General features: G+C 59.5%; 2 protein-coding genes across 4 annotated transcripts in view; one reads left to right on the top strand and one right to left on the bottom strand.

Annotated features, from left to right (window-relative positions):
* MYDGF (myeloid derived growth factor) overlaps nt 1-1,336 on the top strand; it is a 12,268-nt gene extending 10,932 nt beyond the window's left edge. The window contains exon 6 of one of the 2 annotated variants that reach the window (XM_034657553.1): nt 743-1,336. In XM_034657553.1, the coding sequence (XP_034513444.1) occupies nt 743-909 (167 nt within the window). In that variant the 3' untranslated portion in view covers nt 910-1,336. The remainder of the gene's footprint in view (nt 1-742) is intronic. The other variant, XM_019810065.2, reaches the window with a different exon arrangement.
* A 279-nt stretch (nt 1,337-1,615) lies between these two features.
* The window catches only part of TNFAIP8L1 (TNF alpha induced protein 8 like 1), a 16,219-nt gene continuing 6,464 nt past the window's right edge, over nt 1,616-11,370 (bottom strand). Inside the window, exons 1-2 of one of the 2 annotated variants that reach the window (XM_019810067.2) lie at nt 6,881-9,183; nt 1,616-5,324 (exon numbers count right to left, since the gene is read on the bottom strand). In XM_019810067.2, coding sequence (XP_019665626.2) covers nt 4,759-5,319 — 561 coding nt within the window. In that variant the 5' untranslated portion in view covers nt 5,320-5,324; nt 6,881-9,183 and the 3' untranslated portion in view covers nt 1,616-4,758. Of the gene's footprint in view, nt 5,325-6,880; nt 9,184-11,370 lie in introns of those variants that run through there. The other variant, XM_011237394.3, reaches the window with a different exon arrangement.

Raw genomic sequence — 11,370 nt, 5'->3', positions numbered from 1 at the left:
TTGCTCCGGGGGGGGGGGGGCTGTGACATCTGCTGTCCTGGGTTCTGTGACTAGGAACAGCTTTGATGCTTGGGCAGTGCGTTCCTAACCCCTGAGGACTGGGGGCCTCTGGTGTCCCAAGCCACATTCAGCCCTGCAGGGCAGAGGCCGAGCAGAAAGAGGGGCGGGAAGCTCCAGACTTGGGCTCTGTGCGTAGAGCGAGGGTGGGTGAGTGATGATGGTGATGGACACGGGAATGGAGCCATGCTGCAGGGGACCTGAGGGACGCAGGAGGGGAGGTGAAGGATCCTGTGGTTGTGGGCGTCACCGGGCATGGGAGTGGCGTGGGGGGGTGCAGCGAGTGGGGCTTTTGGGAGGAGGAACCTTGGGTCTGGAAGGAGCCCCGCCCCACCTGCAGGTCCTCAAGGGTGTGGGGGCTGTTCTGAGTAGAACTCCAGGGCAGGAGATGGGGCAGCCAGCAGAGCCTTGACCTCAGGGCGCACAGCAGAGGGGCAGGGCTGAGCCACTGGGGAATAGCATGGGGAGGCCGCATTCCCAGGTCCTGCTGAAGAGGTGCCATTGGGCCTCAGACAAGTTTGCCAGCGCCAGCAGGAGGTGATGCAGCCCGCCCCCCCCACCCCCATCCATCCTCAACGTGGCAGAAATGACCACCGCTCTTCCCACCCTGAATGTTCCTGAGGCCTCCTGCTGCCCTCAGGACTGGCCCGCCAACCTCTCCTTTCTCCTCTCCCTCACCCGTAAGACTTTCAGGGCTGGAGGCTTTCCATGCCGAGTCCCTTTCGGGGACTGCTCCCCTGCCCCGCCCAGGACCCAGAGCGTCTGGAGTGGCGAGGGCCCGACCACGTGCTTCTTCTCTCGCAGTGTCCCACAGGCCCGGGGCGTTCAAGGCCGAGCTGTCCAAGCTGGTGATTGTGGCCAAGGCATCCCGCAGTGAGCTGTGACCAGGAGCCCCATCGGGGGGCGGCTTTTCCTCATCTCTGCTGAAGGAGCTGGGCCCTGGGAGAGCTGGCTCATTACGGGTTGTCTAGGGGGGACCGTTGGTTGATGTGCCCTGGACATGGAGCAGGGGTCTGAGACCTGCTGCCCGTCTTTACCAAAAGAGGCACTGGGGCACGCGAAGGGGGGGCTCCTGGGGGAATCACGGCTTTTTTGAAGCCTGTGCGTGCTCCCTGTGGCTCAGGCCGGGCCCCGGATCACCCCCAGGGAGAGCGATCCTGCTGCCCTGAGCCGAGCCCGCTGTTTTCTTAAAGTTTTCCCAGGGGACCTTCTTCCAGACTAACTGGGAAGAAATGAAATGTTCTTTCATATTTAAATAAATTAGACCGTTGAAAAGCAACCACACGGACTTGGCAACTGGTGCTGGTGCCGGCCTGGCGGGGCACTCGGGGGCCGGGGGCCCAGGGGCAGCAACAGGGTCTGGCCGCCTGCACCGCCTGCCTCGCCGGAGACTGGCGACCTGTGTCACCGCGGGCACCTGGAATCTCCAGGCACGACTTCTCTGCAGACGCAAAAGCGCCAGGTCCCAAGGCGGTCGGCCGTGAACCTGGATCTCCCTGAGCTCGTGGGGCAGGCCCGGCCGTACCCGGTAGGCCCCCCCCCCCCCCCCGCGGGGGGGCNACCTCTTCTGAACCTGGCTACTTGGCGTCGCTTTGCTTTGGAAGCCGGGTTGCACGTGGCGACTTAAAACAACAGTAACCACAAACCCCCACAGGCAAACAAAGAAATAAAACCCCAAATGCCCCAGCCACTCAGAAGGGCCCTGGTCGCCCAGCAGTGGGGCCTGGGAGCCTGACCTAGCTTGCCCTTCAGCCTGCCCTCCAACTGGGCCTTCTCGCAAGTAAACGAGGAGAAAAGAAACCAAGGGCTATTGAAGTGGAATCCTTGCTCTTCGGAATCACTGTGTGAGATCGACAGAGGACTCACCTCCCCTTTCACTTGCCTGGCCTCCCTCGTGCCGGCCGGAGGACCTGGGTGCGGCGGTGACCCCACTTGCCGGAGAAGAAACAGGTGTGAGGGTTCCTGCCCCAGATCGTACACCTGTCGGAAGTGGAGTGGGACTGTCCCTCTGTCCACACCCACAGAGCGTACTGACCGGCATGGGAGCATGGACAGCTGTTCTCAGAGCTCAGCTGCAGGGGCCTGCGTGGCCCCGGAGATGCTCGGGGGGGAAGGACTCCGCCATCCCTCACTGTCCAGCACACAAGCCACGCCGCTTGTGAGAGAAGTTCTCAAGGGCACACGCGTCCACAGGGGGTTCACCCCACTCAAGACCAGATGCGCTTTGAGGTCTGGTGAGCACAGGGACCCCAGGGAGGGCCCAGCAGCCTTTGCCGCTCCGGCTTTGGGGTTCAGTGGACAGAAAAACTGAGTGCGTCTTCACAGCACCCCGGAGATGGATGGCCGCCCAGGGCCCCCTGCAGAAACGAGGCAGCTGGAAACTGACGGGGGTGCCACAGCATCCGGGGCTGCCACGGGGCACGTGGGCCCAACCCCAGCAGGAGGGACGGATGCGTCCACGGTCAGCCTGGAATCACTTACCACTTCCAAACCCCGGGGGGCCAGCAGAGCCGATAGCTCCCATGTCCCGGGACACGGCAGGACATTGGATGCAAACTAGTCACCCTTGCCCCCACCAGCCATTTGCGGGCATCTTTGTAGATCTTTCAGGTAAACTCGAAAAGGAACCCACCCTGGCCTCCGGGCCTGTGGTCATGATGAGCTGAAGCCTAGTTTGGGCGCGCACAGGCCAAGCTCTGCAGGCCCATGCATCCAACCTCCCGGCACCCGCGGGAGCAGAACTTGAACCTGGCAGCAAGGGACCGCGGGCATGTGACGTTACATGCAAGCTCGGTTTGAAAGGCAGGAGCCCGGGAGGGCAAGAGAAAGCTGTCAGCCAGCACCAGCAATTTAACTGCTAGTCCCACATAATGCAAATGGAAGACGTGTGCTTTTATTGAAATAGTTCTGTAGTGCTCTTTGGTTTTTCTAAATTAAATCTCAAATTTATGAAGAGTCAAGACAGGCCGGAGAGCCCAGCAGGGCTCCAGTACAAAGCGTTGTGCACATTGATGGGTTCAGTGTGCAAAGCCGAGGACAAAGACTTTCTTTCCTCTGGGGCTTCTCGGGTGCTCAGAATGCACATTTGTCCTTGAATGTGAAGATCTGTCTCCTGATGGAAGATGGGAGGGCTGGTTTGTCTTAGTGGCATGGGGCAGAAGTGGGCAGAGGGCCTGGCTCTCAGGCAGGAGAATCTTGGCTTTCTCAGGGAAGCAGAAACCCAGAGAAAGGCCATCCTGCATCTGGGGCAATAGTGCCCTGTCAGCCAGTGCAGGGGGCCAGGGGGAAGCAAAAGGGCATGGTGGGGACTACGGCAGGTCAGAGGGGAACTGTCGATGCAGCAGCACTGGTGGCCAGTGCGGGCTCAGGCAAGTTGCCGAGAAACAGTCCACATCTAGATGGGTGCATGCGATTTCCTTGACTAACACCAGGAGCCTCAGACAATGGATGGGACCGACCACACCCATCTTCTCGCCTCCAAAGGCCTGCAGGCCTCCTGTTTGAAAGCTTTGCCCCACAAAGCCGGTCCCGCACAGCTAGTCATGAGACCTTGACCCCCCTCCCCCACCCCGCAGGTGCCCCAACAACCTTCCCAGCCCTGCCGGCTGCACCTGCCACAGTGCTACGGAGCCGGCTAGAATGCATGCCCCTCTGAGAAGCAAGAATCACAGCTACACCCACACACCCCATGTGTCCGTCTGCGCCCTGAGAATCATTGCATCCTCCAGTGTTGCCAAAGCCAAAACTGGTCGAGGTTGCTTTCTGAGGTCTCGTCAAACCAGCTGTTGGTCTACCAACACATGTGAGATAATCATCTTAAAATGGGCGTGCATCTCAGATGGCTTTACCCTGCAGCCCCGCGTCAGGGGCTCACTCTGACCCCTCCCATGTGGGAGTCAGGGCTGCCATTCCAGCCCTGTCGAGGCGTCCTCGCTGACAGCAGCCACCCAGCGCTCTCCGTGGCTCCCGGCGCTCCTGCCCTGGGGCTGCTGGAGCCGAGTGCCCCTGGCCAGGCGGAGGCAGCAACAAGAGATGTGTTCCCTCTCGTTCGGAGGCCAGAAGCCTGTGATCAGGGTGTCCACTGGGCCGGTTCCTTCCGACGGCTGTTCCACTGTCTGCCCCCATCTTCACACGCTGCCGCCTTCTGTCTGCATCCGAGTGTCCCCTTCCTACAAGGACCAGGGGCCCAGCCCTACTCCAGCGTGACCTCGTCTGATCTAATTACATCTGCAACGACCTTATTTCCCAAGAAGGTCACATTCAGAGGTCCTGGGGGCTACAACTTCAAAGAATTTGGGGAGACGCAGCTCATCCCATAACACTCCCTTTCTTCCGGTTCACCATGACCCCGTCCCGAGGAACAGGCAACATTGTTCCCATCATTAAGTGGCGAGCGCCAACTTTCAGAGGCATCTGGGGGCTGGAGGGGTGATGCAGGTCAGGTCAGGTCAGGCAGGCCTGGGGAGGCAGCAGTCGGGGTGCCCAGGGAGGCCGAGGGCCGGCAGGCTGAGCTCCTCTTCTCTGGAGACGGGGCGGAGGGAGAGGCGACCAGAGTCTCCAAAACCGCTGCTTCCCACGGATTAGCATCCTCTCCAAGGGGACGGGCACCTGCCCCGGGGATTTGGCCAGCATCGGATGGGAGAAAAAGCGTTCTAGAGCCGCCCCCGCGCCCCGCCCCCGCAGGAAACCCAGGCCCAGAGGTCATATGCTGTCCTCGTCCAGCATCCTGGTGAGGCCCTCGCAGATGCGGCGCAGGTGCGAGCGGTAGGGTTCCGCGGGGCCGTAGAGCGCCGCCAGGAAGTCGCAGTCGGCCAAGTGGCCGAAGACGTGGTTGATGCGGCCGTGGGACTTGGCGGTCAGGTGCGCGCCCACGGCCTGGTGCAGCAGGTCCCGGCACTCGTGCAGGGCGGCGGCCAGCACGCGCCGGTCGAAGGTGAAGTCCACCTGGTGGAAGCTGACCGCGGTCATGGCCAGGCGGCGCGCCCTCTGGCGGAAGCGCTGCAGCAGCGCCAGCTCCTCGCCGCCCAGCTGGCCGCCGCGGAGCAGGACGCCCAGCTTCACGGCCACCTTGACCAGGTTCTTAAGCACCTTCTGGGCCTCCTTGCGGCTGCGGGTGAACTCCTTGGTGGCGCGGTACAGCTCATCCAGCACCTCGCTGCTCGTGTCGTCAATGAACACGGCCACGGTGGCCTTGGATGCCATCTTGCTCAGGAGCTTCTTCTGGGCCTGCAGGGCCAGGCTCTTGGTGCTAAAGGCGTCCATCGGCCCTGCCGGGAGGAAAGGCACACGGGCGTCAGTCCCCACGGCCCCGGGGCCTTCCAGGGACCTTCCTGGCGGGGCCCCTTGTGTTTGCTACCATGTCATCCCAATCCGTGAAATGGGCGCGTGCCAGTGGCCCAGCCCCACGGCAGCCGCACCGACAGGAGCCCGCCGTTCCACAGACCTGCCGGGAAGTGCCTCCTGGGTGCCAGACCTGGGTGCAGGGTGGAGGCGTGTCAGGGACACGTGGCCCGTGCTCCCCTCAGAAGCTACAAGATGCCATCGCCTGGGCACCCCGAGAGGCATGGGTGCAGGCAGGCCTCCTGGAGGGGGGCAGGTGAGAAAGCGGGCGGAGGGGCACGTCCCAGACCAACAGAGCTTCACACTCCGCAGCCTAGAGGAGGGACGTTCTGAGTAGCTAGAGCACGGCACAGAAACGGCAGGATACCCATGTGGGAAGGCTTGTCGAAAATTCAGTCACACTGAAAAGGTGGGGACCCAGGGGACCCTAAGGGATCGAAGGGAATTCATTTCAAAAGAAAAGGAAGAAGAAAGGAAGGAAAAGGAAGGAGGGGAGGAAAAGGAAGGAGGGGGTAGAGTCAAAAGAGTGAATGCATAATGGTGAAATCTGGGCAGGATGTTCTCCAGTCTCCCAGACCCAGCATATCCTCGCTGTGGGCCGAGGAGGGGCTCAGGGTGAGTTCTCACAGGCAGATTCCATCCCTGGAAGTCCAGCTTGGCACTCCCCACCCCTCCTGCAGTTCAGTAGGATGGGGGCCCAGGCCCCAGGCTGTTTAGGGTGGAGGAGGCCAGTTATTACCAATTCCCCGGGCTTACTGTCCTGGCACGTTTATAGCAGACAGTCCTGAGGCCCTCGTCGGGCGAGGAATGAGTCAGGTGGGCAGCAGCCTGGGCTGTGGGGCCCGGGGGTAGGGGGCACGTGTGAGGTTTCTGGAAACACATTGCTCCAGCGATGCCTCTGATTTGGACACACTGACTTGTGACAGCTCCCGCCCAGGGAGGGGCCGGGACAGTGGCCAAGGGGAGCGGCAGGCCAGCTCTCGAGGAGCAGTGACCAGGCCTCCGACTGCAGACTCTGTCTGTCCCTCACACCTGTCTCCACGGCCGACTTGCTGATGCCCCGAGCTCTGACGCCACCCCTCCAACCACGTCCTTCCAGAGGTGCCAGAGTTCTTCCCAGCCTGCACGTCTGGGCATGAGCCTTCCCTTCTGAGGACCAGCTGGCAGCTCCCACAGCTCCCGGGACCAGACCCCACAGCTCATTTGGGTGCCTGCATCCTCTCCGGTGAACTCTTTATCCCTCCAGAGCCCTGGTGCCTGAGCCCCTGCCTCTTCTCCAGGTTTCGCCCCTCAGCTCAGCTCGGGTACTGCCTCTTCCAGGAAGCCATCCCTTAACCCCCAGACTGACAGTGAGGCACTTCCTCTGGGCTGCGCAGTGCCCCAGGGACCCCCGACACTGCTCTGCCCACCCCCATGGCCTTCACTCCCCAGCCGGTCGTCCTCACCCCAGCACACGCGGGAGGCGAGGGGCCTGCTTCCTTACCTGCTGTCTTTGGAGACTCCCGAAGAATGAAGGAGGCGAGCCTGAGACCCACCCCCGCCTCACCCGTGGCCCCAGGTCCTGGTAGAATCCACCCCCATCGCGGGCCCCTGGCCGGCCAGGCCAGGAAGGCCACGTGTGTGCCCGCTCAGCCCCCAGAGCCCCCACAAAGCCCGTCTTTGTGTGAGCTCACACCCTGAGAGAAGTCCCACCCCCTGGGCTGCCCCCTCGCCTGCCCTCAGAGGTCAGGGTGGGCACGGGGATCGCGGGACTGCCTTCCCTGCCCCCCACACCGTCACCAGCGTGTGGGGCTACGTAGGCCTGGGCCAGAGCAGGGGTGCTGCTGACTCGGCACCACGTGGCAGGCCCTGAGCCGGCAGCGTGTGCCTGTTTCATCATTTCCGCCAGGTAGTAGGCTGGTTGCCAGTTTGCTGAAGAAATTACACAGGCTCAGAGAGGCTGAGCCACCTCCCCGAGGCCACACAGCAATACAGCAACTGACTGCCTCTTCGGGCCTCTCTCCACCTTCCCCATTTGATGCCTGCAAATCACCTCGAGTTCTCAAGGGCCAGGAGCTGTTTCAGTGACAAATCCAGCCCCAGTATTTAGGACCTGCTCCCGGATCTGACCACTTAAGCAACATAACTGCCCTGTGCCTCAGCTTCCCCATCTGTAAAATGGGGAAGATTGAACTAACTCTGTCCTAGGGCAGGAGCTTGTGGCCAACCCCAGTGCCCCCCTTCCCTGGGCAAGGGGCTGGATGCCACCGCCTAGAATTCTGCCATTCAGCTCCCTGAAGGCTCAGCCCTACTTCTCCGTGACGTTCTCTGGAAAAAGGGCAGCGGCAGCTTCAGGCTGGCCACTTGGCACAAAGAGTACCTGTGCTGCCCAGATGCCTTCCCACCAATTTCTCTAGAATGTTCTATTCCATTCCCTGTACCAGGACCCCTCCTCTCCCTAGTACTCATCCTATAAACGGCTCATCCAAGTCTCAGTGTTGCAGTCCCCTCCTCCTGGAAGCCTTCCTGGGTGTCCTAGGCAGGGCCAGGGTCCCCTTGGCTCCCATGGCGCCCCGGGCATGCTCCATTTTGGCCTTGCACACCTTGATTTCGCTGTTCATCTCCCTGGCCTGACGGTGCAGGCAGGGGCTGGGGCTCCCTTGTTCACACGGTGCCTCCGGCGGTCAGCCCAGGGCCTGGTACACAGCAGGCGCCCCTTAAGTGTCTATTGAATGCATGAGGGAAAGGATGTCCACAAACAGCAGTAACAAGAAGGAACCCCCAAGGCTTTGGGGTCAGTCCCCCAGTTTACAGATGGACAAACAGGCTCAGGGAGAGAAAGGTCTTTCCCTGGACCCCAAGCACCCTGGATCCCAGGTCTTGCTGCCTATCTCGCTGTGTGACCCTCGGGGACGGGGGAGGGGGACTCTGTCCCTCTCTGGTCCTTGGCTTTCCAATCTGCAAGTGCTGGTTGAGTGTGCTGGTTCCGGAGGGTAGCTAGGCCCACAGCAGGACCTCCCTCCTAAGCCCAGAAGGAAAAGGGGGTGGGCGGAGGCAGCTGCAGCCTCCCTCCGGGCCTCCACACTCCTAACCCCTCCAGCCAGCCCCCAGACCTGCTAACACCTGGGCTAGCCCAGCTGCATGACCCCCCTCCTCCCCGACCCATTGTTCTGCCAGAAACCCCCATCCAAGCAGGCAGACAAGGAGATGACTGCTCTCCCGGGGGAGCGGGCCACGGACGAAAATAAACCCCGGCCGGCCTTCCTTCCTGCACACTCCCCCAGGTCTGAGGGCAGGCAAGCCAGGAGGTGGCCAGCCTGTGCCGCGTCAGCCTTCCTGGGGCAGGGCCTTCCCAGGAACTGCTGAGGGGTTCAGGCCAGATGGACAGCGTCCCTGGTCCCTGCCCACCGAGTGCCCGAGTGTCCCGTTATTGTCAAAGCTACAAAAGCCTGCTAAAGGATCGAGGGCTTGGCTAGAATGCTCATTCAGTCACTAGTGAGCATTTATGGAACACCAGCGGTGTCCCAGGCACTGGGGATACTGGAATGACCAAAAGAGATCCTGTCTCTGCCTTCTAGGGGATTCCAGCCTTCTAGACCCAGGCCACCTTATTACAAAATAATCTGGGGCCCCCATTTCCCCGAAATGGAATCTGCCCTGTCTACCTGCACCCACAGGTGTAAAAACAAACTAGGGGGCGCCTGGCCGGCTCAGTCAGGAGAACGTGTGACTCTTGATATTGGGGTTGTGAGTTCAGGCCCCATGTTGGCTGTAGAGATTGCTTCAAAATAAAATCTTCAGGGGCACCTGGGTGGCTTAGTCAGTTAAGTGTCGGCCTTTGGCGCAGGTCATGACCCTGGGGTCCTGGGATCGAGCCCAGCATCAGGCTCCCTGTCCCGCTGCCCCTCCTCCCCGCTCATGTGCGCCTGCCCGCCCTCTCTCTCTCAAACAAAATCTTTTAAAAAATTAAATTAAATATTTAAAAACATAAATAAATAAATAAATAAACGGTAGAAAGGTGGCGGTCTGAGGCAGACTGATCAGGGAAGGGGTCTGGAACATCCCATGTTTTGTGTCTCGATCCGGGTCTGTACAAATGTAAAAAGCCATCAAGCTAGATGGTCGTACAACCTGTGATTATGCTAAAGCCCAGCAAATTGTACATTTTCCAAGGGTGGATTTTATGGTATGTGAATTATATCTCGATTTAAAAAAATCTAATCTTTCTCCAAAAAAAGAAACCTAAATGGCCGACAAGCAGCTGGGAAGATGCTCGACACCACAGGCCACTAGGGAGATGCCGGTCAAAACCCTAATGCCTCGGCTCACCCCGTGCAGGACGTGCAGGACGGCTGCCGTCACAGCAGCAGGCGGCCACGAGAGACCGCAGCCCCGGCCGGCTGCGGGCAATGAGAAATGGGGCCGTTCCTCAAACACACACGGACTTAGCACATGACCCAGCAATTCCGCTCCTAGGTATCTGCCCGGAAGAAATGAGAACATACGTCCACAAACTCGCACACGCCCGCACGCAGTAGTAAGGCTTATATGTCCAAACAGTGGAATCGACCACGTGTCCATCAACGGGTAAAGGGACACACACAATGTGTCCCCCACGCACAGGTACACCCCTTGGATGTGAACAGGGGCGAGGCGCCCAATGCGCTGTCCCGGGGACGGACCCGAGCCCATGACGCTCGGGGAGGGAACCAGACACAGAAGGCCCCACAGCGTGTGAGTCCACATGTGTGACACGTCAAGACTGGGCTCATCCACAGACGGGAAGGGGGCCCGCAGGGGCCGGGGGCTGGAGGAGGACAGTGTGGGGAGGTGACTATTGATGGGGACGGGGTTTCTTTTTGGGGAGAGGGAATGTTCTGGAAGTTGAACACTAAAGGGGTGAATTTTACGGTATGCGGGTTATATCTCATGAAGCTGGACACTTACTATCTATATTAAGTATATATGTTATACCTCTCTGCCCCTTACTGTATCTGTTTTATGCCTCGTTTTTTATGCCTCATATTTAAAATGTGAAATAAATTTAACACTTGAAAAATCAGGATTTGGCTCATACTGTAGTACAAACAGAAATAAAAGGAGTTTTAGAGACACACAAGGTGATATTTGTAAATCACTTCCACCTTGTCAGGCACACAGTAGGCGCCATTAATACATGGTTGATCAAAAAGAATTTTCTGCCTTAGAAGCTCAGGCCCCCAGCACTGGGGGACAGAGGGCATCTCCTGCAGATCTGTGTGGGGCATGGCAGAGAACAGGTAGCCACCAGTTCCTATCGAAAACAGCTCCACCTTTCCCTCAGTTTACCCAGGAGTGGCATTTTGGGAACAGTCACTGGATATTAAAGCCGTGCAAAACCCCACTCAACGGTTTATGTTTCTGGCAGAACATTAGGAAGTTGTGGGTGCCAGGGGGCTACTCAAGGCACGTGGCTGGATGCCTGGTGTCCCTGCTCCTGCCCTCCGACGTCAGAACATCCTGTTGTCACAAGCAAAGAGAAAGCCCTCCAAATTTCCAAAATAGCCCCCTAAGAGGCATCTTCCTTGCTGGAAGGAGGAGGCGCCAGAGACCAGTGAACACAAAAACAAACAGGTCATTTCAGGGAGAGAGAAGGGCCAAGGAGGAGGGGGAGTGACAGCCAGGGACAGCAGGTGCCCTTGGCCAGGATGGTCAGGAAGACCTCTCTGAGGTAGAGCTGCCAAAGCTGGGACTGGAAAGACAAGGTCTGGGGGGGAAGGTGAACTGGGCAGAGGAAACAGCTGGTGCAAAGGCCCTGGAGCAGGACTGTGCCTGGTGTGGTGGAGGACTGCGAGGAGAGTGAAGGCCACTGGCCGTGTCCTCCCACAGCCCTGGTATCTCCTCACAGGGACCCCGGACAGGCCCATGCCCTTGGGGGCAGCTTTCCCATCTGTGAAATGGGTGTCCAGGTACAGAGTCCCCCTTGGCTCTGTTGACTCTTTTTTTTTTTTTTTT

The sequence above is a fragment of the Ailuropoda melanoleuca genome, chromosome 4 (assembly GCF_002007445.2).
Source record: "Ailuropoda melanoleuca isolate Jingjing chromosome 4, ASM200744v2, whole genome shotgun sequence".
NCBI lineage: Eukaryota > Metazoa > Chordata > Mammalia > Carnivora > Ursidae > Ailuropoda > Ailuropoda melanoleuca.
The sequence above is the reverse complement of the archived record's forward strand: the minus strand, read 5'-3'. Positions and strand labels throughout refer to the sequence as shown.